Consider the following 27644-nt stretch of genomic DNA (forward strand, 5'->3'; position numbering starts at 1 on the left):
TGCTGATTTTCTTTTGATGGCTTATGAGATGTGGCTGCTCTTTGGATGAATAAATGTGTTAAAAGCCTAGTAAACACATGTATTGATGATGTATGTACATGGTATCTGTGATCTTCTCGTCAGAGAAAGATCATACATTTCACTGGATGATGCTTATAAAAAAAATCTCTCTTGTTTGGTCACTCATTATGGAAGGGCTGTAAGTAAGTGAACATCAGAAGCTACTTATTTCAACATAAAAGAAGGGACACAAATCCATTGATGGGAGTGATAGGTCGTTTGAGTATGAAAGGTTAGCTATGATACTCTGCAGAATATGCATCTTGTTGTCATTGTTTTCCAGGTCTCACAAGACATTAGGTCAAAGGAGCAAGATGCTGCTCAGAATGCAGAGGGAAAGCTAGAAGCAAAATTTTCTGGCATGCATTCCATGAGGAATCAGCAACTTCCTACAGCAGACGAAGTCAAGCGCATTGCCAAAATTTTCTCTACAAAGATTTCTTGAACACTGGAGTGCCTTGTATAGTGTCAACAGTATAATTTATATGATAGTTGTGAGTCCCGGGTACCCCTACATTCTGGAAGAAGCAATGACCAGAGAGGTCTTTTGTGTGGGCCTTTCTTCCGTCCAGATTCTTGACTAGTGACCTTGAATGTGGCCTTGATATCTTGTCAGTTTTACGTAAAGGTGCTGGACACAATTTTGTACAATTTAAGAACATGTTAGAGTTCCTTATGAATAAATCTGCTTTATTGTTATTTAGACTGGCCAACCTTTATATGCCATTATCTGAGAAAATCTTTTCAGATTTCTTATCCATTATGGCATCTGATTGGAGCAGCAAACTTAAGCTCTTTTGTAGGTTGTAATATTTTGCCACAAAAGGCTTCAGTATATGGCAGAATGAACTGTTGTCACATAGGTTGCAACAACAGGTACTGGTGTTGAATTTTTGAGTAATTTATTTAGTTGCATAATGTTGTGTATATTGTATATAGAGAAGCATATTATATGCATTTCAGCAGAAACATTGCATTATAACTTAGTGGTCTGTGATATTTGGACAGCGCTGCCTTTGTACACAACTTACCTCAGTAATGGGTGAATGTAGGAGAGAGTTTGGTTGTCTGTCAATTAGTTGATGTATAGAGAGCTAACTGACATGCATTTTTCTACTGTTAATCAATGAAGAATGTACATCTGGAAACTCCCTGTCATTACAGTGGACATGACAAAATAAATCTTAATCATTAGCACATACCTTGGCTACAAAATTACCCAGGTGTGGAAATTCTGATACTAAGAATTGTCTGTAGATTATTTGTTAAAATTAAGTCAAAGTTTTTTTTTTGGTTTTTTTTTTTTTTTTTGTAAGTGCCTCTTAGTGTGAAAATGCTACCACAAGAAAACTTTTGCTTCAGTAACTTCCATGCAAAAGCAAAGACCTTGAAAGATAAAATCTTAAAAGAGTATTTGTTTTGCTGGTGTAAATGTATAACTGAAGAAAGTATTCATTTGTTAGAATGACATGTAGGAGATATGTCTCTTATAGATTAAGAGATAACTTGTCAATACTTTATCTTATGCTTGCTAGATTCAAATTTGTTAGTATCAACATTGTTTAGTGTTCTTTTGTTTTTAACTTGCCTTGCAGTAGATATTTTGTCCATCTCTTTTAATTTAGGCACTTTTTTGTATTCTTCAAATAATTTAGCACCTTTCACTGTTTCGTAGGATCAGCAGGCAATACAAGTCTCCTGTTAGCTTTAGTGGCCTTGCTGCTAGCCAATGGTAAATGTCAAAGTCATTTACACTTTTACATACTTTAAAGTCTGATAGTAGACATATATATTTATATCCCCACAGGCTGGCATTAGTGCATTCAGGTTTGAGGGAAGGTGAGCAAGGAATCCAGTCAGTGCAGGTCATACAATATATGTATACAACAACTCTATGCAGCCTCCAGTTTCTATATCCACATTGAAGAGAACTGTACAGAAGCAGCTCCCATATTGTCAGTTAGTATTTTATTTAGTATTTAAAGTGGGTTCAGTTAGCATTTTATTTAGTATTTAAAGTGCTACATTGTATCTTGCATACTGAATGAAATAATGTAAGTATATTTAAATTTCTACTTACTTCCCAAGAATGAAAAATAACTAGAATCTGCTTACACACATGCACACTTCAGACATTAAGCATGCCCAACATCCTTCAGCAACTGTGCCATACCTGTTTTTTTTTGTTTACTGTTTCCATGACTATACCACTGAGTAATAGAATGAAACAGCAGTACATATTCTGCACATGGTCTGTTTTCTCCTCCATACTTAACTCTTTGCTTTTCAGATTTTCTTGCTTAGCCACTAAATGGATATTTTTAACTACATATGTTTAACTGAATAGTAGAGTTTATGATTCTTTAACTGAAGTTTAAAATATTTACAGATTCTAGCCATTTTTTTCCAATAAGAGAAAGTAAAGCAAGATCACATGGAGCATTCTCCAAGAATAGGAACCTGAAAATCTTAACATTGCTGCTTCGCTGTAGTGTTAGGAAAAATTTCTGAGTTCTTTATAAATATTTGTTTGCTAAACTTTGTACTGTGTATTAATAAGAGCTCACACCAGCATTGTTTTCACCAACCTTGATATTTTCTCATTATAAAGTCAGTTCTGAACTTTGCTGCATCAATGTTAAGTGAAAAAAATAACATACAATTCACACAGAATTCATTAATGTTATCTCAAACTGTCTTGAAGGTACTGTGCATGAAATGTGTATAGATTTGGCTGCAACACAAAGTTTTTAAACTATGCATATTAAATAATTAAAAGCTTTTTTCCCACAACATTGTGCCAGTTTTCAAATTGTTCTCTTTATACTGCTTCAAACATGAAAAGGTTTCTTGAAAGAAAACACGGGTCTTTAATTTTGAAATTTAAATTATTTTTTAAAAAAACCTCGGAAAGGTCAGTAGCTGACTTTGTGCATTAGCGACAACACTGGAGTATATTTTGTTATTTGATATGTCGATAGAAAGAATGATATAATTTGTTTTCTTTCCTTTCGAGCAGTGCAAGATATTGAGTCTAATGTTGACCAGTAACAGTTAAAAAACATGAAAGTTTAGACCAAAAAGAAGTTTCTTTAATTCAAGATGCCCTTTCATATACTGTAGATTATTTAGTAAAAGTAAAGACAAGGCCTTGTATTGATGACAGGACATTTACTCCAGAGAAAATTTGGTAGGGACCAGCTTTTTGGTTTTTTGGTTGTTTTTTTTTAAGCAGGGTGGATGGGTGCCAACCACTGCCACCCAATGTGTTGTCTTACGAAGAAAAATTCAGACAAAAAAAATTGTCCATGCATCTCAAGCATTTAAAAACTGTATTATTTGATTTGTTTACTGTTACTTAATGTCAACACTTTCTACCTTTTAAGAACTGGTACAACAAATGTCACTACAGAAAATGTGATATCTTTCATGTAAGATCCCTTACCCCCACCCAAAAACTGTGCAAAGGATAATGACTGATATTGTGACCTGACAGATGTGATCTCACCATACTCACCAACCATTCGGCAGGAGACAGATTACCTCTTTAGATTAAAGACTTAAAAGATGCAGGAGCTGTTTTACTGAGGCCCCAGATTAGACAAAAGTAGAACATAAATACAAATGATAATTATAAAACTATTTTCATATTCACAGATCAACTGCATTATTTCAATATCATGTAAATTCACAGTACATGAAATTAAGAGTAGAATTTATGACATCACTTATACAAAGATATGGCAAAATGTGTACATGTCAACAGCCGGTGCTGAAGCCGTAGATCAAGGGTGGAGAATGTCAGGCTGCGGGCTGTATAAAGCCCACAAAATCATTTGTTCTGGTCCTGCCAAGGCGGTGAAACTATGGCCTGATTAAATATAAGTTATTTTTTAGTTGATAATTTTGTATGGCCTGTTGAATGATCTTATAAATATCTAAACAGTCCTTGGAGGAAAAAATGTTCCCCACCCCAGGCCAAGATGAAAACAAAGTATGTGAAAGATATGACAATTCTGAAAGACCTAAAAAAAAAAATACAACTATTGGCAGCAGTAATACTGATAAGAACTTTTTAACAAATGTGTCAGAATTGATAAGGCACAAAATCATATCTGTAAACAGATCCTACACATAACATTTTAAATGAGATCATGATGCTAAAACATCCATCTTGAGAAAATGGTATTGTTCATATCACCAAGTCAGCAGCCAGCGGCTATATGTGAAGCAGATCTGAGAGGGAGCCACGTAGCTTAAGGCATAGAAATGGTAGATTTACTCAATAGCCAAAAAAATCACAAAAGTAAGCCACTGGCTATGTTCAGGAATAGTGTGGTTTCAGTACAAAGCTGTGGTCTGAAGTCTGTATAACATGATAAATATGTGACTAGAATCATAACTTAAGCAGGGTTTAAGCAAGTTTGAATTTTAATAAAAATCAGACAATGCTGGGTTTTTGCATGTACATGCTCAATGCACTGTTAAATTATTCAGTGGTAAAATTAATTTCTAGAAAGCAAGGTGCAGTTCATCCTTTGTTTTAATGCCAGAGAATCTTAAAAAATGTGTTGCAATATATTACATTGTACGATGCAAAACCATATTTTCTGTATATCTGCCTTTAAGTTTTTCCCCATTTTTTTTTTTGTTTTTGAATCTCAGCCTTTAACTCAGCTGATGTTAGGTCTGTCCTTTGCATCAGTTTTATGTAAATTTTAAAAACCTGTGTCTGCAAAACTTCAAGCAGGGACAAATATCTCGTAACAGCATATTAATGAACATGAGCTGTCTTTATCAATTTTACTTTAAGTAGTAAATTTACATAAATCAGCTTAAAAAATTTTGCTACTGAAAAATAAATGCACCATGATTATTTAACAAGATGTAAATATCAATAAAAAAAATCTTGAAAGTTGTTAATCTGTTTACTGCGAAAATTCTTAGTGAAATTGGTAACTGGCACAGCACTAAAATGAAAGCATGGAACCAGAACGTTGTACTCAACTTTTCAAATTAAAAATAAACCCTTATATGGTTGAAAGGAAAAAAAATCCAACTGGAAGGGAAAAAAAATTCTGTCTGCTATCAAGTTGCCTCCCTTGAACACCTTCACTGCCCTTTGTTGGCTTTGTTTTAAGAAAGACAACCGTTTTCCTTCAAATTGGTGAAGTATCAATTCTCAGTTAATCATCTGCATGCTTCTCAGCTTTTTCTTTTTCCTTCTGCTCTCGTTTGGCCTTGAAAACAAGCTGTGCGCAGACTTCAAGTGGTGCATCCTCTACAAATTCACTGCCTGTTCACATAAATTGAAAAAAATGTCAGGACAGTACTTATAAGAAACACAGTGATGTCTTTGTCACAAACTTGCTAATTTTATTTTAAATTATGATGATAGGAAGGGGAAAAAAAATGGAAAAGGTGCGTGCATTTTTAGATTGTAAGGGCTGTATTTTTCTGTGCCGTTAGTTTCATTATCTCTGTTCTTTGTATATCGATGCTCCCGATCCTAGTGGGCTTCAAGAGGGGCAGCAACCAGAAAGAGACTGTTACATCTGTATTCTTTTCATGATGGAGCTCCAACCCTGACTGATGTCTGTGTTCTTTTCATTTTTGAGCTCTAACCTTGACTGAGGAGGCTTTAAAAAGAACTTTCTACAGAAGTGACTATAAATGATAAACTTTTTAAGAGGAAATCATGGTTTTATATGTCGTAATGCACGAGTCTAAAATATATTAATCATTATGTTTGTTGAATTATTTTGGATATTATACTTATTTCTTAAATTCCGATTTTTGTTTATGTTTTATCTTGTCTGTAAGTCACTACTTAGGTGACAGCTAGCCTTTAAAATTATATATTTACATTAGTTCCTGCATTTAGTAATTACTCAAGACAACTATGTGTGAGCAGGTACACACTTCATACTTGTGGGTTCTGTCTCTCTCCAGCCTCACTTAAATTTCTAGCTTCATATCATCTATCAGCAAACAGAAATAATATACATTCACTTCTTAATTCTGCTTTTACTCTAAATTAATGTGATTTTGTTTGAGGGCACATCTGCTCATGAATATTGCTGCTCTGTCAGATAACTTTACCTTTTTAAAGTGCTTGGCTTTATCAAAACCTTATGATTTTTATCTCAGTGTCAGAAACTTTTAACAGCGTTGTGTGTGTGGTATATACTGACCTATAAGCTGCCTGGCCTCAATGCCATCAATAATAGGATTCATCCAAGTGGACTGCCGAGTGTTCTTCAACCCAGCAGCAAGTGGAGTGTAAATATAAAATAAGATGTCCAGAACTTCTTGGCGTTTTAGACCATGACCTCGCTTGATTGAGGGCTGACCTTAAGCACAAAAATTTTAGGAACACTTTCTCAGAAAAAATGCATAATCTAGATTTATTATCAGTGATAACTAAGAAGTTCAGAATTTTAAAACAAATGCTCTATGTGTGTGTTATGTGAAAGAGAGAGACAAAGCAACAAGTACACTTTCATTATTTGTTCATATGTAAGCTGTGCCTGTTACTTCATATGCAGCAAAGGTTAAATGCATGCTCTTTTACGAATGGTTTTATTATTGACATGCCAACAAAAAAATGGCAAGATGCAAGAGACTGAAGACCTGACAAACAAGAGTATTTGAACCACACTGTCTGAAAAAACTAAAAGCAAAACCAGAGTCATAATATGGGCATTCATTGAATCATACGGACATTCTCTACAACCATCACTTTTATTAGTGAGCCTCATTACTCTTAACTCACTTGGTTAACGTTTACAGTCACTGTTTATCAAATAATGTCACTCACCATGAGAAACAACATCTGCTGCTTCTTCTATTTCACTTCGTGAAGGGTACAGGTCGCACTCGTGGAAAAATGCTTCAATGTCGTCCATCTCTAACATTCCACTAAAAGCCTTCTTTTCAAAAACGCTCTCATACCCTGAAAATGAAGCAAATATGTAAATGGAAGCATGAACTGCATGCAAACACATGCACACACACCATCACCACCCAACCTGGACAGACCTCTTATTTAGAACTTAAGGTATTCCCTAACAATCTAAAGCTGTGAAAGCCATGGGCAACACATTTTATGCAAATTAGATTGACAAAGTAATGTTACTGCTACCAAGCAGCTATGTGTTTTATATGTTACTTCCTTTGGTCAGAGGTGACTACAGATGGTTCTTTCTATCATTGATGTTGGACTGCTTTGTTGGACTGACAAGACCAATGTACAAATAGAAATCTCTACCACGTGAGTAAAATATTGCTTCTTATCCTGATTTAGTTGTAAAATTAAATCAGAACTGACTACGTCTCACGTCGATGTAATCGTTCATTTCTTTCGCACTGAATGGTGCCTTCGGACGACTAACACCATGCTGAGATTGCACACGCCTAAGCATTGACTTGTATTCGGTCACCATCTTCTGAAATGTTGAGCCATACCAAGCCACCTGTACAACAAGCAAGGAAGAAGGCCTTAAAAACACATCAACGCATGGTTGTATTTTATCCAAAGGTTTAACGTGCAGTACTGATGGTTTGATGTTTTATATATATATAATCACACACTCATGACTATGAAGGATTCAAGACTACCTTTCGTTTCAGTTTTTCAAAGCATTTCCGAACTAGCCATCCTCGGACATGTCTCTGAATACAGAGTGCAGCACTGTTTAGCTCTCTTCTATTGTTTCCAGTCTTTTTGGGATGATAGATCCTGCATGCAAACAGGAGGCATTTTACAAGAGAAATGTAGTGTACTGAGTTGATTAAAAAATGCTCTGAATTCATAAAAAAAAAAAATGCTAAAATAATCAAGCGAGAGTTTTGCTGCATAAATATTTTAGCTGTATTTTTTAAAACAAATGTATAAATCAAAGTTTTTAAACATTTTAATACTTTTAACGCAGTACAAGGGTACCAAAAATAAATAATGAATTAAACAATAGAATAAAATAATTAGATTAAATAAACACAAAAAACATAACATTGAAATTATGAAATAAAGCAATAAATAAACAAATGTAAAAAAAACGACATATCAAACAAAATTACTATAAAAATTTAAAAGTAAAATATACACAGACAACTACACACCTTCAATTTTTGCTTAGTTTTACTTATTCAAATGTATAAAAAAAGCTTTTTTCAAAATATGGATTAAAACAAAGATGATTAAAATATTTTGTTCTGAAAATGTAGCTTAATTGCGTTTAGGTAAAAAAAAAAATAATAATGAAAAAGAAAATTATATGCAGTCACTAGCCTCTAATTTCAGCTTGTTAGTTTTTATAAAATAATATTTTTTCCTCTTAGATGTGGTCTTATTGTACAGATTATAGTCCTCGAAGAAAACATTTAGTGATACACAACAAGGACAAGAGCTAATTTGAATCTCTAATAGTCTAATACATCAAGAAAGATGACTATTCTACACATTATTGCCCTGACTTGTAGCAGCTCTTCTATACATCTCTGGCATGTAGCAATACACCTAGCCTTTGCTCAGCAGATGACATACAGCACATGTTTCCATGGCGTTATCCATTCCTATATCCACCCCAGTTGTGCTAGCACTGAATATCAAACTCTCTATTATAAGAGCTGGAATTCTAGGTAACTATATATGGACTTCCATAGTATCCAATCACAAACTTGTATTACTGGATTGCTTCCAGATGATTTTTTTCAAGTTAACTGCTAAAACGAGGCTGGTGTATACAATGCATTCGGTTTAGTCACATTCATTGTTTAGGCTTGCCAAGACTAACAGCGGACAACTTTGCAAGAGGCTAAGCATTGGTCTTAGCAGACAGACAACAGTCCATCTATATATGTCCATGATCAAATGCATTCTTAGTTTGGCATCAGTTGATAAAATGTATCATTAATGTAAAGTATTTAAAGCTTACTCATAAATGTCCACATGAGGCCCAATTACAGAAATTCTAGACTTGCCAGAAAGATAGTTCATAGAATTTCTGCACAAAGATAAAGTTTAATTGAGACTAAAAATGCAAAGGATGTCTGCAAAACAAGTACTATGAGTACTTCTAATGTTCACTGCTAAAATAAATTGATTAGCAAGTACTATGAGTATTTCTAATGTTCACTGCTAAAATAAAGTGATTAGCAAGAAGTTGAAGACCAAATTCTGAGGACCTATTTCCAGATTAGAAAGTATTGCAATTTACGAGAACCACAAAGCAAAAGACATGAATGTAAAATGCTTGTTATATGGAATTAGTGATTTTACTACAATCCTAAAATGCACTTCAGCATGTTCTATAAAAATGCATATCAAGCATTAAACCCTGGAAACTACTGTGTGATGTGACCCAAACTTCTTTAACTCAGAAAAAGTGCTTTCATCTAAATTATAGGGATGATACATGGTTTTTTTTTTTTTGGTCACTCTTCTGTTTGTAGACAAAACAGTATAAGCAGCACCTTTTTTTCAAAAAGTACCATGTTGTAAAGTATAATGTATTTGTTCAAGTACTTCTGTTATATACCAGATAACATGACTATGTGAGGTTCACCCTACTCGCTACCCAATTCCAGCTGTCCACTTTTGATAGGCCAGAATTGACCAATGAAAAGGAAGCACACAAAACTCAATCAACTTACCCACTTCCCCCATCCACCCACTTCTAGCCCGTGAATTTAACTCTCCAGTTTTCATTGAAACTGTGAAGATACCAACACCAGGGAGGTGGGAAGGAACTACCATTCATGTTATCTGGTAAGTACTCCAAGAAACACATTTTTTACTAAAAGTGGTATTTCATAATACTTCATCCTTTTGTAAGACTACCTATATGTTCAAAATCTTTCAAATGTCTCCAGGGGACCTTAACCACTTTTTCTGAGTTTTTTGATCAAAAGAAATAATGTATCAAAAAAATGCAACGAAGGTCTACCTTGTAAGCACATGCATGCACACACACACACTAACAAACTTTTAACAACAAAATATCATACTCCTCAGCTCTCTCCTCCAGTTTCCTCAGTCTCTCCTGTTTATTGGCCTCGTAAATGTCCTGATAGCTCTTATTCCACTGACGTAGTTCTTCACTAGGGGCACGAGACTCTATAGCCTTTTTACGGTGTAAGTGCTCTCTGTATCTCCTTTAACAAGATCCGCATGCATGAACAACAAACTGCAGCATATTCTGTCTTGTTCATTCTTTCCAGTGCATGTATGTGTTGGAGATGATTTAGTGAGAGGTTAGTATGAGTGTGTATTATATATGCTAAAACAAGTTAACAACCACAATGAATACAATGAGCAGAATATAAATGTTATGCTTTGATCAAAAAGAAACCTGAAACAAATCCCTGACCTCTGTATGGCAACAGCTGCTTTGCGTTCATTTTCTAGTTTCTCTCTCTCCTCACTTTGTAGTTTCTTATAGACATTCCTGGCCACAAAACCTCGAAACAACCTATGTACAGACATGCAAAGAAACATCAAAATTTACATATGCACTCATAAAAACATGCACCACATACACAGAGTTATATACTCATGTGCATTCATGCTCATATACATGCAAGCATACTGTTAAAATGTTTGTTTTCAAGGTAGATTTTCAAGCTGGAGTTTATAGTAAAAAAGACCATTCAGATTAAGAGTTAACTTGCCATTCACTTGTCTTCCTTCTAGTCAGCTCATTACAGACATAGGGGATTGAGAAAAAGTAAATCAACAAGAACAGGAGGTGGAACCACCTTCTTGGGGAAAAAAAGCTGGCCTTTAGAAAAGTGTGGTCTCAAGCATCTAATCCCCCAAAGACCTTATAAAGGCCAGGGAGCCTCATATGCCTTGCAAGGATGCAGCTGGTATACTGACCTTTGGATGTCAACTGCAGCTGCAGCTTCTCTCTGCATTTGAACAGCTTGCTTCAGTTCATCCTAAACATACAATAACCAGTATTCAATAGCTTCATGTAGGTTATTACATAGAATAGTTTAACTTGTAGAAAATTATATATTCAATAACAGTTTGTTCGTGGAAGATGTAATCTATGACACTGATTGATGAACATTTATATTGTCTCCAGCACCTGTTTGTAAAAGAAAAAGAATTCAGTCACAAACTGTACAGTTTTGTCAGCAGACAAACTTCAAATCATCATCTGCAATCTCTTAATAATTCTAATCGCAGTTTGTTGATATCTAAACCCATGAAAGTTTGTTGTCCTTTTATTCCAGTATGGAAGATAAAATCCCGTTTATATTGGTGCTAATGTAGCACTCTAGTAGTGTACTGAGTTATGTCTTTGTTTGTACAGGGTAGGGGTTGAACAGCTCCCAGGACTGTCCCTTTCTCACGCCAACTGCATGCGTAATAGCCAGCCTTAAACTGCCCACCATGTACTGGACCTATTGTTACACCAGAAGTTACGAGGTTGCCTGAGCCACTTGGGGAGACCATGACCAGACAAGGCAGAGTGGGGGTGTCCACGGGGGATTGAGAAAAGTCATGATGAGACCATGGGAAAAGGGGGTGGATGGTTCTGGAATGTTCGATGGAAGATAGAATAAGTAGTGTAGCTTTATAGATGAGAGAGGCTTTTTGATTTTGGAAGTGAGAGTGGAGAGATGGCAGGCCAGCCGCTGAGTGAGACTGAACAAAATCTACAGTTTTGCGGCAATTTCCATCATTGTTGTGCTCTTGCACAACTAGCCCACCCCTATGTAGCCATCAGGGACTGACGTGTTAGTTACACTAAAATGCATATACACTGCATTTAAATGACTTATAAGTGATTTAAAAAATGCTTGTTATAGTTTTATAATAGTTCAAATAGTTTAGAACAGCTTAGAGGTTTATGGATTTTTCCCCACCAAGAATGATACCAAATCACAACTTGAGAAATTTGAAAAGAGAGTGTCAAAAGCAAAAATTGGTATCTCCAACTCACTGGATCAGTAATGCTGGTCACTTGTGGGATGGGTCGACCAATGTTTGTCAGACTTTTAGCTCTACGTATTCTGGGTGCAGTACTAGGACGGCTGCCACTGCTGGTGTTGTGTGAAGTGCCAGTCGAAGGGATCTGGTGATATGTGAAACCTTGACATAGCAGCTCATTGGGTGCTGTTAGCTGTCGCTTCTTGCCAAGACAGGTTGGTGCTGTGACAGGTCTCAGAGGTATATTAGCAAAGAAAGAGTTTGGTGTGAAGCTTGCCGGTGTTCTCTCAGCAGTATTCTTATCATCTTCTTGTGTTTGTTCTGGTCTACTGTTCTCTCCCAGCCAACTTTTATCTGTATGTCTGTCCTCTTTCATGGTACTAGCTGAAGACCAAAATCAGTTCAGATTACTAACCAAACTGGTAATACTGAGCAAAAAATTGGCTTATCACAAAAGGCTATAAGCAGACTTTACAAATAAAACCCATTACTTTTAGTCAGAATAAACAAAATGGTAAAGTTCCTATCTTGCTTTTAATAACAGATACTTTTAAATGGTTTTGAAAGCAGTTCTTTCAGGCAAGTTTTTTTTAAATTAATTGAGGACTAAGGTTTCATTGTTAGACGACAGAAGGATATGCTGGGATGAGTGAAAGGATGTTCCTATAGTAAACAGAGTTTGAATATCAAATAGACTTAATTAATTAATTTTAAATAAATTCAAATAAAAACTTGCCCTGTTTTCTTAAACTAGGAATGGTATTCCAAAATAGTCATTAACATAAGCACTGTTTGCTTTGAACATACCCTAATTAAAAGACGCACAATATTTCTCCTTGATACTTGCTTAAGAAGTTAAAGCATTATACAGGTGTTACATGCCACATTATGGTAGCATACAAAGACTAAGTATGGACAAATGTTTTAAATGAAACTAACCATCAATGGTATCTTGGACATAGGGCCCAGTCTGACTACCTCGAAGTGGCAGTTCTAAACGACACACTCGAAGACTGACTGACAGGCCCTCTGCTTTTGGAGATGCTGCTGAAGCCTGAGAATGACTTTTGCCACTTTTACGAAGTTCTTCAACTGCAGAAGCAGATATCATCAATCCAACTATGCACGAGAATGCATATTTAAAGGTGTAGCAAAAACCATCATCATGATTAAGATAAATGATGTTGGTAATTTTTTCCTATGGGTTCTAAGCAGACCTGAGTAAATGCAAGGGTAACTGTATAAGCATAAACTGAGGACAATAGTGAGCAAAATATTCAAGAGTATAGAACTGTTTTGTTTTGATTACCACTTTGCAAGAATGAAGAAATAAAGAAAGTGTCATTATTGCAATTAGCAGTCAGAAAGTATGCATAGACTTGTGGTCAGTATGATCTCAGTTTATCCCAGGCTTGATGAAGACTTTTATTTATCATGCATTAAATTTCTCCTCTGAGCATTAAAACAGATCTAAATTTGCATATTGAGCAAAATTTTACACTTTCACCTTTTAAATCTTGTAATATTACATCTTTTAGGGATAAGCAATATTATTGTAGTTTAGTCCTTGCTACTCCTTGGAGAGCATAGGGCCGTAACAACTAAGCAATATTAAAAATATTGAATTTTTGTATCTATAGTACAAGGTCGCTTGAAACAAAGCATTTTGGTTAAGATGAAATAGGCAAGGATGAATTTGGGCGGGTAGGGGGAAGAGACTACCAAGCCAGCAACTAAGACTACATGATAGACCAGGCTACCTGTAAACAGAAGCCTCATGCAAAAACAAAAAGATGCGATCTGAACTCAGGACAGATGATTGTCACTGTATCTACAAATGCCTAAATGCTGTGCCACTGGACCCCTTAAGAACAGAAACGAGTCAGAAAGGCTAATTTATTTGCATGAGATTTATGTTGCACTGCTTCATATGCAAACCACTGTCAGTCTAAGCAGTTTTAGCAGTCTAGTTGTGACTCACCATGCTGCATCAAGGAGCGAGGGCTTTTGACCTTCCGTGCATGGTGCTCCAGCTCTGACATCAAGGGTCCCGCACTGGGTGAAAAGTGAGATGAAAAGCGAGCGGATGAGTAGGGAATGGAGGGTGCAGTGTGGCGAGGTGGTGCCAGTTGGATGAGCTCTGCACGACGACGTGTCAACTGTAATATCTGAGGCATTCCACTGTGCATCTGATGTGGCATGCCACCTGCAGATCGTCTCCCTTGAACTGCTGCCCGTGGCGAGGCCAAAGGCAAGCAGCTTGTACTGAACAGCTACAACATCAAGGGTTTACATACTTAAAATACATGACCCCTCACATGATCTATAACATGAAACCCTTCATGTGATTTCCTAAAAATGAGCTTTTTTACTTGAGACCAGCGAGGCAAGCCTGCAACTAAGACTAGACTGAGCAGAACATCTGACCCCGTAAACAGGTGTCATATGAAAGCGAATGAACAACAAATGAAATCTGATCTATGATGAAATGATGGAGATAGAGTAGCATTCTTTCACCTACACACCATTCATGTGCCCACTGCACACATGAACTCTGAGAGAGAGAGGAAAGAACACATACAAAGAACACATCAACACATGTTGTCATATATTACATCTTACACATATGCACAACACATACAATACTGAAAAAAAATATGGAACTGCTCCTAACCTGTGTGTGCATCTGGTGAGTGACTGCAGGAGGTTGTTCCTCTAACTGATTAACATCACTTTCATGTTTCTTCTCAGAGTCCGTGTCATCACTGGGGTTGTACTCCCAAACCTGTGACATGCTCAGAGGCTGAGGCAAGCTGCTGTTGTGAGAGAGAGGATGGCCTCCATTAGCCACTGATGTTATGTGAGTGATAGTGCCAACATCGGCCTCGGTTTCATCTGTACCTTGTCCTAAGCAGTCATCATTTGTCACTTCTACCTGCAGCACAGACCACAAATTACCAGATAATCAGCAGTGAAACAACAGACCCAACAAAAGCATATCTAAAGGCTCTGACATCACTATTCATCAATAAGCTGTATTTCTTGCTTTAGTTACACCCAAACATCATACACCTCTGTCCAACCAATCTCATATTTCATATATTCAAATCTTAATTGCAATTGGAAAGCAGTGTCCCTGTTGGCAATGGTAAACATGCCAGAACATGTGTTTTTTAAAGACTTTCTAAAACAAATCTTCATCTGTATGCTGGATAGAGAAAGGTAAGTCTTTCCACTCTTTGGGGTTTAGAAGCATAATAAAGAAAAACAGTTTCATTTTTATCCATAATTTCTGTAACACAAACAATGCACGAGACATGACCTGGAACCCAGATGACCGTAACAGCAGTAGCATCATAGTAATCCATATGACAGTTTATCAACATTTTCATAAAAACAATGGTGTCTCAATAAGGTATGATGTCTGCCACTAGCTGAATCATCAGTCCATCATTACAGAGGCCTCAGACATAAAACAAGAACTCTCTAGTCCCTGTTATAAGACTGATGCTGTTTCAAGACTGATGTTACTTTTAGGTTTTATACTGACCTTCTCACAGTCTATCTTTTCTTTGTCCAGAATCTGCTGCAACACTTTCTGGGAAGGCTGTTCCTGCAGCATCTCAGTTTCACCACCATTCTGATCGGTGTCAGCATCTGTTTCAGTCTTGTCACTCAGTGACGACTGTCCCGGGAAAATCAGGTGAACATCCTTAGTGACAGGTGATGAATCTTGCACTTTTACTTCCTGCTTCTCATTCCTAAGGAAAAACATATTGGCTATGCAACATCCTTCAGGCAAAATCCTGCTTTTCAAGGTCTGAACGTATGCATAGTTGAAATCAGTTTTCAACAGATCTGAGGGCATGTTCCTTTGTGTGCATGATAATGTACTATATAAGTCACACCCTTGTTATCACTTTTATTTTACCATTTGTAAATATCGTACATTAAAAGTAATAGCTGAATGAGAGGAAACTACAGTCTCATGTTCCCCATGTTTAGGCCAGTCCACACTAACAAGCAGCAAACATCAAGAAACAAAATGTAGTTATTCATAGATTTTATGAATTTTTTGCAGACATTTGTGCTGAGTTTACCTTGATTTATTTGCAGAAGTCTCTGTAATATTTTCTGGGAATACTGCACCTAAACACATTGTCATAATGATTCTGTCAAAACCATTTTATGTTAAAAAAGTCACTTTAAACACAATAAAAATTCTTCGGGACCACAGTATAAAACATATCATCTCCTGCAACCCACCAACAGGTTTCATTGCTACAGTTCATGTGACAACCTTAAGTAAGCTTTCTAGAAGGTTATATATATAACAGATCTAACTTGGGAGTAGTCTGTTTGTAGGATGGGAATATTTAATGTGCTCTAATATTTAGATAATTGCAAGTTGAAATAAAAATATGTTAATACCCAAAAAAAGGTGTTTTGGGTATTACATATCTAAAATTATCATATTCAACAAATTTCAGGTTGCCTTCTGAAAGGAACAGAATCCAAATAAGACTGCACTCATTCTGACATTTATCTGAAGATAGTATTCTTTCTTATAATATGTTCAAAGCACTGTCAAAAAAAGCATATAATTCCAGTAAGGAAGGCTCATGAAGTGGTTAAAACCTCGGGGCTTCTAAACTCACCAGCAGCAACACTTGCAGGAGTTACAAAGGACAAGTACTCAAGTTGACCTGAGGTCGGCACTGTTTGATCATGTGAGAAGGCAGCAAGAAAACCCTGTTTTATGCACAAGTATATTCAATCATATTATGTGTTTATCACAAACGAATGTTCACAGTAATATTACAAACAAAATAATTTGAAAAATAAAGGAATGTTGTATAAAATCACTTCTACACACATAGGGGTGGTTGGTGACAGTGGCTAAAGCATCTGTCAGGGAGAATGGGGTGTTGTGGGTTTGTATCTCGGCTCAAACATTTTTCTCCCTGGTGATGACACCTATTTACAGGACTGCGATTAGGGTTTTCTCTGGTTACTCCAGTTTCCTCCACCTTATATATGTGTGTGTTTTTGTGGGCATGTGTTCATGAAGTTACACTTGATGTCTACCATGAATAGGTATGTTCATGCGCCTGTATGTAAAGTAGTTTGAACCGATATCACAGTGCTATGGTAGGCACTATATAAATGCACTGTATTGTTTGTATTATTATTATTTATATGAATATGCTTTTGTGAAAGACATATAAAGAACATGCATAGTTTTACATACAACAGGTTAGACTTTTGCTATTCTGTCTTCATAACTCAAACTGTACTTACTGATACAAAGATGGATGATACGTGAAAGACCAGTATCTGGGTGTGAGACTGTTCTTCTAAAGCTGAATCAGTGTACACTATATTGTCTTTCAACATCAAGACTGCTTATGAAATAGCAAAGACAGATAGTCCTATTTGTATCAAGTTCATATTTGGACTTAAAAATGTTTTCCTTATGATAGTAATTTTGTGTCATAAGATTTTCAGAAAAAATCATGCCTGTTTAATTCACAGAGAAGCCAGATTTCTGCTGAGAAAAATATCCTGAATCTAATTTTTCCATAAAGGTTAACTATGACAAGAAGATATGTTCAGAATGTTAGTTGGTGTGAAAATCTTCTAACATATCTATCTCATCTTACCTCATCAAAATTGTACAGAGAGAGGAGAGAATCTGTCCTGAAACACAAAGTATACAGCTGTTGTGGCTGATTTCTCGCATTGTGAAAATTAAATTATTGATATAACAAATCAAACATCAACACTTATGAATGAATGATAGATGTTTATCCTATACTCTGTACCAGATGAAAAGATTCAATGAAGTAACCAAATTTGTTGTTGTCTGCCATCTGGTTAATTTCAGTCAACCAGATCTTGTAAAGCCATGTAAGTAATACCAAACATATAAAATATCAATCAAACATATCAAATATGAGTTTCTTTGCCTTTCATGGCATTTCTAAGTTAGCATCTAGAGGAGATCAATAAGAAAAGTCCCACTGTTAGTCTCTGTTTCAACAAACTGTATCAGAATTGGGTTAAAAATTAGGGTGAAAGAGCCATGGCAATGAAAGATCCTACCTAGAGAAACTGGATCCTAGGAGGTGTTGCACTGTGATCAGACTGTCCACTGTTTTCTGGTCAATCTGTGTTGTGCTGTGACTGGCAGCCTGGCCCATCACTCGCTTGTTTTCATTGCTTTGCTAGATCCACACAAGTAGCAATAGATAGGTACACCATGCAGGCATGCGCATGCTCACGTGCGCAAACACACACAAGTACACAGAGTGTTTCAAGACTCAAAATTTTAAGGATAGACACTTTTAATGGATGTCAATGGACCTGTTCTATCTTTTCTCTATGTCATCAACATTTTCAAGCTAAAAACATGTCCAGTCACCTTTTGTGTTCCCCATTTCTGGCTCACAGGAATAGATGCTGTCTTTGGACGTCTGCCTGCTGAGGTGGTGCCAGCACTGCGCAAACCCACAGTTTTAGGCTGTAAAGTTTTCTGATAAGTGAAACCCCCACACTTGGTCTTTCTCCACCTGCAAAAACAGTGAGTTTTTAACACCGACTAGTTTACACATGCAGCGCTATAAAGGCTATGTCAGCAGTGAATTTTATCCAAGGGATATACCTCACTCTTATTCAGTGTATGACTATTAAATGTCTTCACTTTATTTTTAGATATATCCGCTTATATTTAAACATCAATTCATTTATTTTATTTATTAATTTTACTAGTATCAGAAACCCTGCTAATATTACTATTGTTACTATTAATACCACAGTGCATCCTAGGTTTCTCTTTCCCTCTCTCATGCCAGCACACACATAAACATGCCACTTTGATGGAAAGATTTTTAGAATGATTTAGGAGTGGGAAGCCATGCTTGCAAGTGTTATTAAGCTTTATTTATGTTTTATTTCATTTATCACACCTACTTGTATCGCAGTGATTCTGGTTCAACACGTCCTGCCCAGTCTGCTGTACCCAATGTCTTGCATCCAGGTTTTTGACTCATAGGACAGTTTTGGGCATGCTCATCAAAATCCTCCGTGACAGACACTCGATGCAATGAGGTGGGAGAGGTGTGAGGCCGAGGAGTGTAGTTTGCCTGTTGGTTATCCCTGAAGATCACAGAGGAGAGTCACATTAACAAAACTATGATCCATGAGTCAGGTACAGATCATTTCTTTCAATATAAAAACAGAAAAACAGATCATTTTTTTCATTATGTATTCTCCTGCAAGAGTGATTTATGTTCTTAGAACAAGAGAAAGGTAACTTGTGTATGTACATGTGTATGCATGCATCAATTCTACCTGTTTAGAACTGGCATATTTTGCAAATTCAATAATTTTAAAAAACTCGATCATTTTAATTATTGTAATTTTCTATCAGAGGCAACAAAACTTTACTTAGCTCTTCATATATCATGCCAATAAATGCAAGCAGACATGACAAGATGAGAATATCCTGGTGGGCAGACCATAAGTTTATGTAACATAAGACCATTACCTTTCAGAAAACTTTTATATCTTGATATTATAATTACTGCTTAATTTGAAAAAAAAATTAAGTGAAATAAATAATACAATTTTATATGTTTTAAGCCAGTAAGTAGTTTTCCTAACAACAGTAAAACCAAAGGGGAAAACACTTTAAACAAGCATAAAAAATGAAAGCTTACAAGGACACACTAGAACGTGGTGATGGGCTGGGAAGGTACAAGACAGGAGAAGAGGCTGCATGCAAGAAAGATGCCGTAAAATCCCTGACCATCGGCTGCCGAAACCCAGGCTGTGCTTCAGGTGCAAACTACAAAGGATACACATCACCATCCCACTCATCTGAAGGTTCTTGAAACAAAAATCTTCAGATCTTACTAAGCCACTTATGATATCTAAATTATTGCAGATATGGTGAAGAAAATAAATGGGAAGATCAGCAGTATGATAAAAGTTCATATTTACACATAGACTCAAGTTTAGAAGACTGTGCCAAATCAAAAAAAATTAACAGTAACCGTTTCATGGACATAAAATTAGCCCTTTTATGTCTTTGTATTTTGTGAGATCTACAAAATAAAATAAAACAAATTAAATGTATAGAATCACATGCACAAATTCCTTACTTTTTCTCTGTAGTGAATCATATTCGCAGAAACGGAATCAATAACATCCACTACAGTCTCCAACCTGATGCCAGTTTTTTCACAGTTTGCATTGTTATCATTCCTGCAAGCAAGCAAGTGGTCTGAGTTTTCAATTCTGTGCCTCTAGAAAATCAAATGCTGCAGTTTGTCGACTGCATTGCTTAAATCTGTAGTGCAGAACTTGATATCATACACGTGCATCAATGATGTATAACTGTTGTTTCCAGAGAATGTCAGAGTTAAAGTATGTATAAAAAATGGTACTTCCTCCTTCAGTATGAATCTTTTATTTTTAAAAAAAATCATTGCAAATGATAAAAAAACTTTTCATTTTGTTCTATTCTAGTCAACAGACAAACATTTTGATAACTGACAACAGAGACAAAGAGAACTTGATGAATATATGTTTCCCATAAGTTTTCCAGACTTACAAAACTGTGTGCAAACCATGTAATGCTTTGAGGAACTGGACAGCAGAATAACTAAAGCCTTGGTGTCCAAGGCAGGAAACAGTTTAATACTCATGTGGCACAGCAAATGTTTCCCAGCTGACCCAGCTATTGAATGGGTACCTGACTACTTAGAGTGCTGAGGAAGGTAAGGTAGTAGGCGGGAAAAAAAGGTGCACCCTCAAAAAAGCCAGTCCCAAAAAACATGCAGTTTCTAGTTAAGGAGAATACCTTAACATCTTTACCTAATATGTTTTGATGCATACCCTGCACTTACCAATCAATTGGTTAAGAAACATACTTGTTTAGTTCCATATCTTGCAACTGCTGCTGAAGTCTGATTGGTTTATTCTTTCTGGGTGTCTCTGGGTCTCTGCGTGTAACAGGTGCTGACAGACTGCGTGATGTTTGTGTGCAGTTTAACTCTTGTGAACAGTAAGCATCAGCAGACTGATAAAACTGCTCCAGACTCTGCTGTAAAAATATGTTTTCTTTCTGATCCAGATAATCTGCTCCTGTTGAAGAGACAGCAGAACTTTACTCATTCTTTTCCATGTCACCATCATAAGTTTTCATATGCTATAAATTATATCGGCACAATAATTCTTGATATTCCCAGTCAATAGAGAAAATTAGAAACTTGTGGATGCATACTGATTCCTAAGGATTAGATGATGGTCAAATTCTTTATTTTTGTGTGTGTGTGTGTGTAGGCTTGTCTATAATTGCCCAAAACTATATAGTATGCAGTTGGAACATGAAACCATCTTTTTACTGCCCTCATAACTAGTGATACACCAAAAACTGGTATGCTGTAGAGACAACTATGTCTGTCTTCTGATGATAACCCTGTTCTCTAATGACTATAGGTTTTATCACCAATTTCTCAGTGAGTAGATCCCTTCATCACCACAGCCAGTGATGTTGACTGTTCATGTCTCTCAACTAAGCCAGGTTATGCATAAAAAAAATTGTGGATAAAATAATGAATTCAACTGTGTAGAAAATGTACACACCATGTATATTGATCTATAAGATGTGTTTAAGGTTTATGCTGGTTATCTGAAATTCAAAAAGTATTTTAGCTATATCAGGCAATGAAGAATGACATTACTAAACAAAGCCAATTGTAAATAAAGAACACAAATATCCAAAACTTAATTCAAACATGCCATCTTTTGCAGGCACATTGGTAGTGGAAGCCTTTGCAAAGCTGGAGATGACAGCCTGTGTATGATGCTCTGGCATCTCAGCACTGGAATGGGCTACATAACGAACATCACTGGGAGTGCCACTGCGCCCCACAAAACTCAGCTTTCCTGTCACAAGAAGAAAAAGTTAAAGTAGCACAATAGTAGACTTGAGTATAACGCTTTTCCAGGGCATCAAGCTAAAAGCATCACAAATTTAAAATGGCAAAGGTAATCCCACATGGTAGTCACTTTCATCAGGAAATGAGACAACCTGAGGTTTTTGTTGTATGGTTGACTGCTGTTTTTTCTGCACAACACATTATGCTTAACTCCGTTTGGGAAATGTGCTTTACAAATTTTTGTTATTATGATTATTATGATTATTTTCTGCATGCAAATAAGTAACCTAAATAATCCATCATCATCATCAATCATCATCAATCAATCATCATCATCAATCATCAATCCTCATCATCATTCTCTTCTTAATCTCACCTACAAGGTCTTGTCCCCAAGATCTGTCTTCACTGAATCTGATCCAGGTTTGTAGATTATTTTCCAAAGATGTATTTCCCAATGGTTTTTTCTGAGCTGCTCAAAGATTAAAAATGATAAATAAATACAACAAATACAAAACTAAACATGTTTTCACATATGTTATGAAATAAACATAATGTATAATAAAAAAAGAAAGAAAACATATCAAATCATTTCAAAGTCCTCTTAGTGTGTGACCTGCTGAGTGATCATAAACTTTAATAACTCTGCCTTACAAAGAAATGTGACAATATAAAGATTTTTAAAATCATAAGAAGGCAACACATTCACCAAGGTCTTCAATAAATGGGACTTTATGACTAAGAAATAAGAAAAATCTAGCTTAGCTCCTTCCCTGAAATTATCTAAAGCATTCTGACCTTCTCTAATAAATGATTTTACAGTTTCAAAGTAGATACTTATATTTCAAACAATAAAGTTTCATCATGGGAAGTAAAAAAAACATATATAGCATAGAAGATTAATTATTAATTACTGTTCATGACTTTGAAGCAACATGTACAGCATTCACACTGCAACACAAACTTACTGCTCCTTTTACGTTCTGTCTGGACAGCCAATGAAACATGTGGGTTCATAATGCTAGACACAGGGTGAACAGTAGATGGAAGAGTCTTGTGCTGCTTTAGTCTGGCAAACTAATAATGCAAGAGCATGCATAAGTGCACACACACACAGAGTTGCATATAAAGATGCCTTGGGGGAGGGGGACAAACTTCATGCTGAGAGTGAACAACATTCACATTCTTGCCTCCTCAATATCTTTTTTGAGGGGACAGCTGCCCCCTTGCCCCTTGGCTCCTACACCAGTGACACACACACACATGCATCACAAATGCAAAATCTAGTAACCATAATCATCTCAAAAGATCAGTTGTGCTTTTCAAACTATTTTCAAAGTGCATCTAACATGGTAGTCCCAAAACATTCTACTCAGCAATTAAATTTGTTTTTAAAAAAACTCCGAAACATCATACTAATAACTTGAGATTATGAATTCTCTTTGGTCTATATTTCAAGTTTATATGCTACCAGAAATCTCAACTGGTCTTACATTGTCTGGACAGCACTACATGATCAGAAAAACCAGACCTTGCTATCAATGACTGACATCCCTGTTTTTGCACTCAAATCAGCAGACCCAGCTACTGCAGTGCACTCTTTGTTTTCTTGCTCAAGAGGTGGTGACTCATGAGTAGGCAATTCCTGCACAGGGAAAGCAACAGTTCGACACATCTGATGCTGTCCATGTTTTTAAAATGTGATATTAGGAACTTCCATAAATTTACATATTCTTAGATACCATAAAAAATATTTCAAAATTAAATTTTCAGGAAAGGAAAAGACTTCCCAGCTGGGGAGGAAGACAGAGATACTAATGCTTATCATGCTATGTTAGCAGTGACCTTTTGAAGATCAGCTGATTGCCAGTCAAAGGAAGAGTGTTGCCAGATGGTGCTGTGTCTTGTTCGGATGCCAGATGCACTTTTAGATCTGACGTTAGCCTTAGTCTTCACACTATTACTACTAACAAACTGGCCACCTTTTGGCTTGCGTGGTGTTGTGATCACTGAAAAAGCTTCTTTGGAATAACTTTTTAAATGTTCCTTTCCAAAATGCTGAAATCAGACATGAATCATAATCATCAATCATAATGATGTAATTTGTCTGAAAAAGGTATTCTGAAGCCTAGGAAGTAAGCTAACATCTTACGTATTAATGCTAACACTAACCTTGTATTTAGTAGATGCAAACATTCTTTTTCTTGCTAATATTAGAGAATGTGGAGAAAACATCTTGCAGAGAACTTGGCAATAAATAGCAAACTGCTGCTGATTTTGCTTTTGATGCTGACATTATTTGGACCATATATCACTTGACCAACCGTCTGGTAAGCTGCATGTTTGGGGGACATTTTCCTAATGTTGATATGCACATGTTGAAAATTAAAATTATCTCCCTTGTAGCAACATCAGTCAAGGCTACCATCTCTTTTTCTGCTAAGTTTTTGTTTTGTTTTTTTTTAATGGGACAAGGGAAAAGGTCCCAAAATTCTTATTATTTCTTCTGAAGGTGGTAAAACAGCTTAACATGTACAAGTAAAATGTTTATTACCACACAGTTAACATTTCTTAAGTTCTGGAGATTTTTTATCTGGGATTATACAGACTGGGCTCCCTAAATAACCAGTTTTCTGCCTTCACATGATTAGTACTTCTGATGGAATACCCTACATTTATGCACCATATGTGAAAACTTGTCACTATTTTCATTTGTGACATGCTGCATTCAGCCATCAGGCACTGACACTATACTGTTCCAAACACCCTGCATTAGGAAGAGAACACAAAATGATCATGGCCAAGAGAAGTGACTACCACCTGGGGAAAACCCCAAATATAAAAGCCCCAGATATTTTTCATGAGGTATAATGTGTAATAACTTGCTAATCACTACGCAATCTAACCCAATCAGTGATTAGCATGACAACCCTTATATGATTTTGCCACCTAGAAAATTATGTGTATTTCTCATTACTAGAAGAGCTTATTCACAAATTTTGATGTACTCACAGGTCCAGAGTACAAAGCATTCTTGTTGGCCTGGTACCATGCATAGACTTTCCGTAAACCTTGTCTTTGTTCTCCAGTTCTTTTCCTAAATCAGTCAAGCAAACTGTACGGAATGTAATAAATAAAAGCAATACCTAATATACACAAATCCAGAATGTTTATAAAATGGAATCCAGTTTCACTGGCTACATCTTTTGTACTGTAAGATTTAGAACATAAAATATTACTTACTCCTTCAATTCACACAGCATCTTTACAAGTATATTGTAAAATCTGGTGTCTCTCTGAGCTTGATCTCTGACAAAAAAAAATAATTTTTTTTTGGCTGTTAATTTTCTCTATGTATCTATAACTGCCAAGTGAGTACAAAATATAGAAATAATGATTATCACAAACATAAAAGACATGCTAAAATACACCAGGAAATTAAAGACATTAAAGAAATATTCAAATAAAGAAACATTTAAGGTGATAGCTTTAGACACTTGTCATTGTGCTGTATCATCAGACACATTTTGCAGCATGATATCCAGATTTTGTACAGATGCAGAGAAGCTCAAAATAAATGCTTCTAAAATGCAAATCTTCAAAGTCATTCTATAATTACTCACACCAGATCCTTGGCTTTACCAGTTAGATGGGCCAGACGCAGACTGTTATGATGTAATTCAATGGCACCAATCATGTCACTATACTCTTGAGCTATCATAAGCTAAAGATAAAACAATTTTTTTAAACTATAAATGTTGTGCTCTGTCCTAATATTTACTGTTTTTCAAATAGCCTTAAAAATGAATCAACAGCTTAACGGCTGAAATAACTGCATACTAATGGCAATAATGACAGCATTAATATTCATTTAGAAATTACACCCCATCCCCACAAATGCAACAATGAAATAACTGAAAAAGAGAATAAATTGCTAGAAAGAATATAATGCACATGCGCACTCATACATCTCGTCATACATCAACCACCCCGACTAAATCGTTCGATCAGGTCTTAAATTTTTCTGCTCCTTTAGTAAGATCTAATTTTGTTCTGGAATCTGTAGCAATTCTTCCCATGTAATTATCTGATTGACTATGATATAAGAAAACACTACAGTTGTGTAACAACTTAACCTGTGAACTTAATTTTCCAAGTAAAAAGCTGTTATGAAAAATGTAGACTTACCCTTGAGCGCTTCAGTGACTTTAACCCTGACTCTAATACATCAAGTCCATTTATTTTTATAGTCACTGTGTCTGTCATTTTTAAAGTGCTTTAAACTCTTTATGGATAATTTAATACCTGCAATAGGAAAATATAAATCTGTTTAGTTTCATCCCTGACTTAAGCTATACTGCAAATGTCAAGAATGCATTGAACACATAATGCAACTCACATCAACTTGATTTGATCTTAAATGCTTAATGAGGGTGAGGGTGGGGTTAGAACTAGTAATTAATATTGTTATATTTAGTATAGCGGGGGTGGGGGTGATCCCGAAACAGATATATGTATCATTTAGATGAAAACAAATGCGTTTTAACTATTATTATACTAAATAAATTAGCAAGTACATACGTCTTTTTATTAATGTGAATGACGCTGCAGCATGATCAAGGCGTGTGTTTTACTTTTCCCTGATCTCCTTAAAAAAAATTAACAGCAAAATTTTGAAAAGAATCTGTTTTCAATTTCACGAACGTACATGTATAAATTTAACCGCGTTCACCAAAGGTGAGCTTACTGTCTGCCACCTATGGCACAGTCACTAGTCCAGACCATACTGGATTTCCTCAAACTACGTTGATCAACAAGTCATCGTTAAACTTTGGTTGCCAATCACGCTGATTTGGTGGTGTGCCTACCCATTTCTCTGGCCCTACGTGTAGTCCGCCGCTTGGCGACAAAAGTTTGATCACGTGACCAAACTCCCGGGACCTTTACGGTAAAGTGGATTGTGATCGGAAGTCTGTGATTAAGACTATTAAAGCATTTAGACAAAGCTCTACGACTAGACTGAGCGTCAAACACCCCACACTGCAGTTTGAGATGTCATAGTAGACCAATGTATACGTACAAGGCTTTCGTTTCGCTTAAAATGTACCACAGAGTCATATTTTAGTCCACGGATCGAGGTACATAACAAACTATGTGATATAGTCTGTTCTACGAGGAAAAATCGGTAAGAGCGCGATTTAAATGAAAGCCTAAACGCTGGGACAGCAATTAAGCCTACACCAGAGCTAACAAAAGGTAACTATAAAAAAAAAAAAATTTCTCCTTGATGACAAAACCAAAGTATGCGAAACATTACAAAGGTGACTTCTAAAAAGAGACTGCAGAAAGAAGCGCGCTACATCGAACAGAAATATATCATGTTATTCGGAATGTGAGGCACTAAACGTGTTTGAATATACTGGTTGACAACTCTCACATTAGAATATGAATGCAGATAAAAATTAGAATGGAAATAATCCTTCGTCCTTATTTAAAAAATATGGCCATTGTGCTATTTTGAGCCGAGACATAGCCAATAGCCATGCGCCGTACTTTAAAAAAAAATACCGTAAACAAATATTTTAGCATGAATATTTCCTTTGGGATCTTTGATTACCTCCACGGGTCAAAGTGGGTTTTTTGTGAGAGAAAGGAAATGATGCGCAATGAAGGTAGTATATTTTTTAAGAAATCTG

General features: G+C 36.0%; 2 protein-coding genes across 7 annotated transcripts in view; one reads left to right on the forward strand and one right to left on the reverse strand.

The window, feature by feature from the left end:
• LOC112559686 (C2 domain-containing protein 3-like) overlaps positions 1–2855 on the forward strand; it is a 26356-nt gene extending 23501 nt beyond the window's left edge. Inside the window, 1 exon segment of the mRNA XM_025231020.1 lies at positions 344–2855. Within this exon segment, the coding sequence (XP_025086805.1) occupies positions 344–505 (162 nt within the window). The 3' untranslated portion in view covers positions 506–2855.
• Positions 2460–27556, reverse strand: LOC112558893. 6 transcript variants are annotated; one of them, XM_025229641.1, is made up of 34 exons: positions 26817–27556; positions 26530–26596; positions 26137–26253; positions 25572–25672; positions 25192–25257; positions 24961–25045; positions 23794–24006; positions 23480–23593; positions 22917–23025; positions 22325–22420; positions 21809–21955; positions 20938–21151; positions 20167–20269; positions 19723–19850; positions 18974–19159; positions 18426–18573; positions 18107–18228; positions 17665–17701; positions 16660–16753; positions 16102–16150; positions 15552–15762; positions 14676–14936; positions 13983–14274; positions 12941–13093; positions 12015–12385; positions 10940–11001; positions 10431–10532; positions 10069–10215; positions 8997–9065; positions 7681–7801; positions 7391–7535; positions 6881–7015; positions 6255–6413; positions 2460–5356 (listed from the first exon to the last, which is right to left on the reverse strand). In XM_025229641.1, exons 3-34 carry the CDS (start codon positions 26212–26214, stop codon positions 5247–5249), a joined length of 4428 nt encoding a protein of 1475 aa, XP_025085426.1. In that variant the 5' UTR covers positions 26215–26253; positions 26530–26596; positions 26817–27556; the 3' UTR covers positions 2460–5246. The 6 variants fall into 6 exon arrangements, with proteins under 6 accessions (XP_025085426.1, XP_025085425.1, XP_025085424.1 ...); XM_025229640.1 differs by lacking the exon at positions 26530–26596 and having other exon boundaries at positions 26657–27556; XM_025229639.1 differs by having other exon boundaries at positions 26530–27556.
• Positions 27557–27644: the final 88 nt, after the last annotated feature.

This window comes from Pomacea canaliculata, linkage group LG3 (genome assembly GCF_003073045.1).
Source record: "Pomacea canaliculata isolate SZHN2017 linkage group LG3, ASM307304v1, whole genome shotgun sequence".
Lineage (NCBI taxonomy): Eukaryota > Metazoa > Mollusca > Gastropoda > Architaenioglossa > Ampullariidae > Pomacea > Pomacea canaliculata.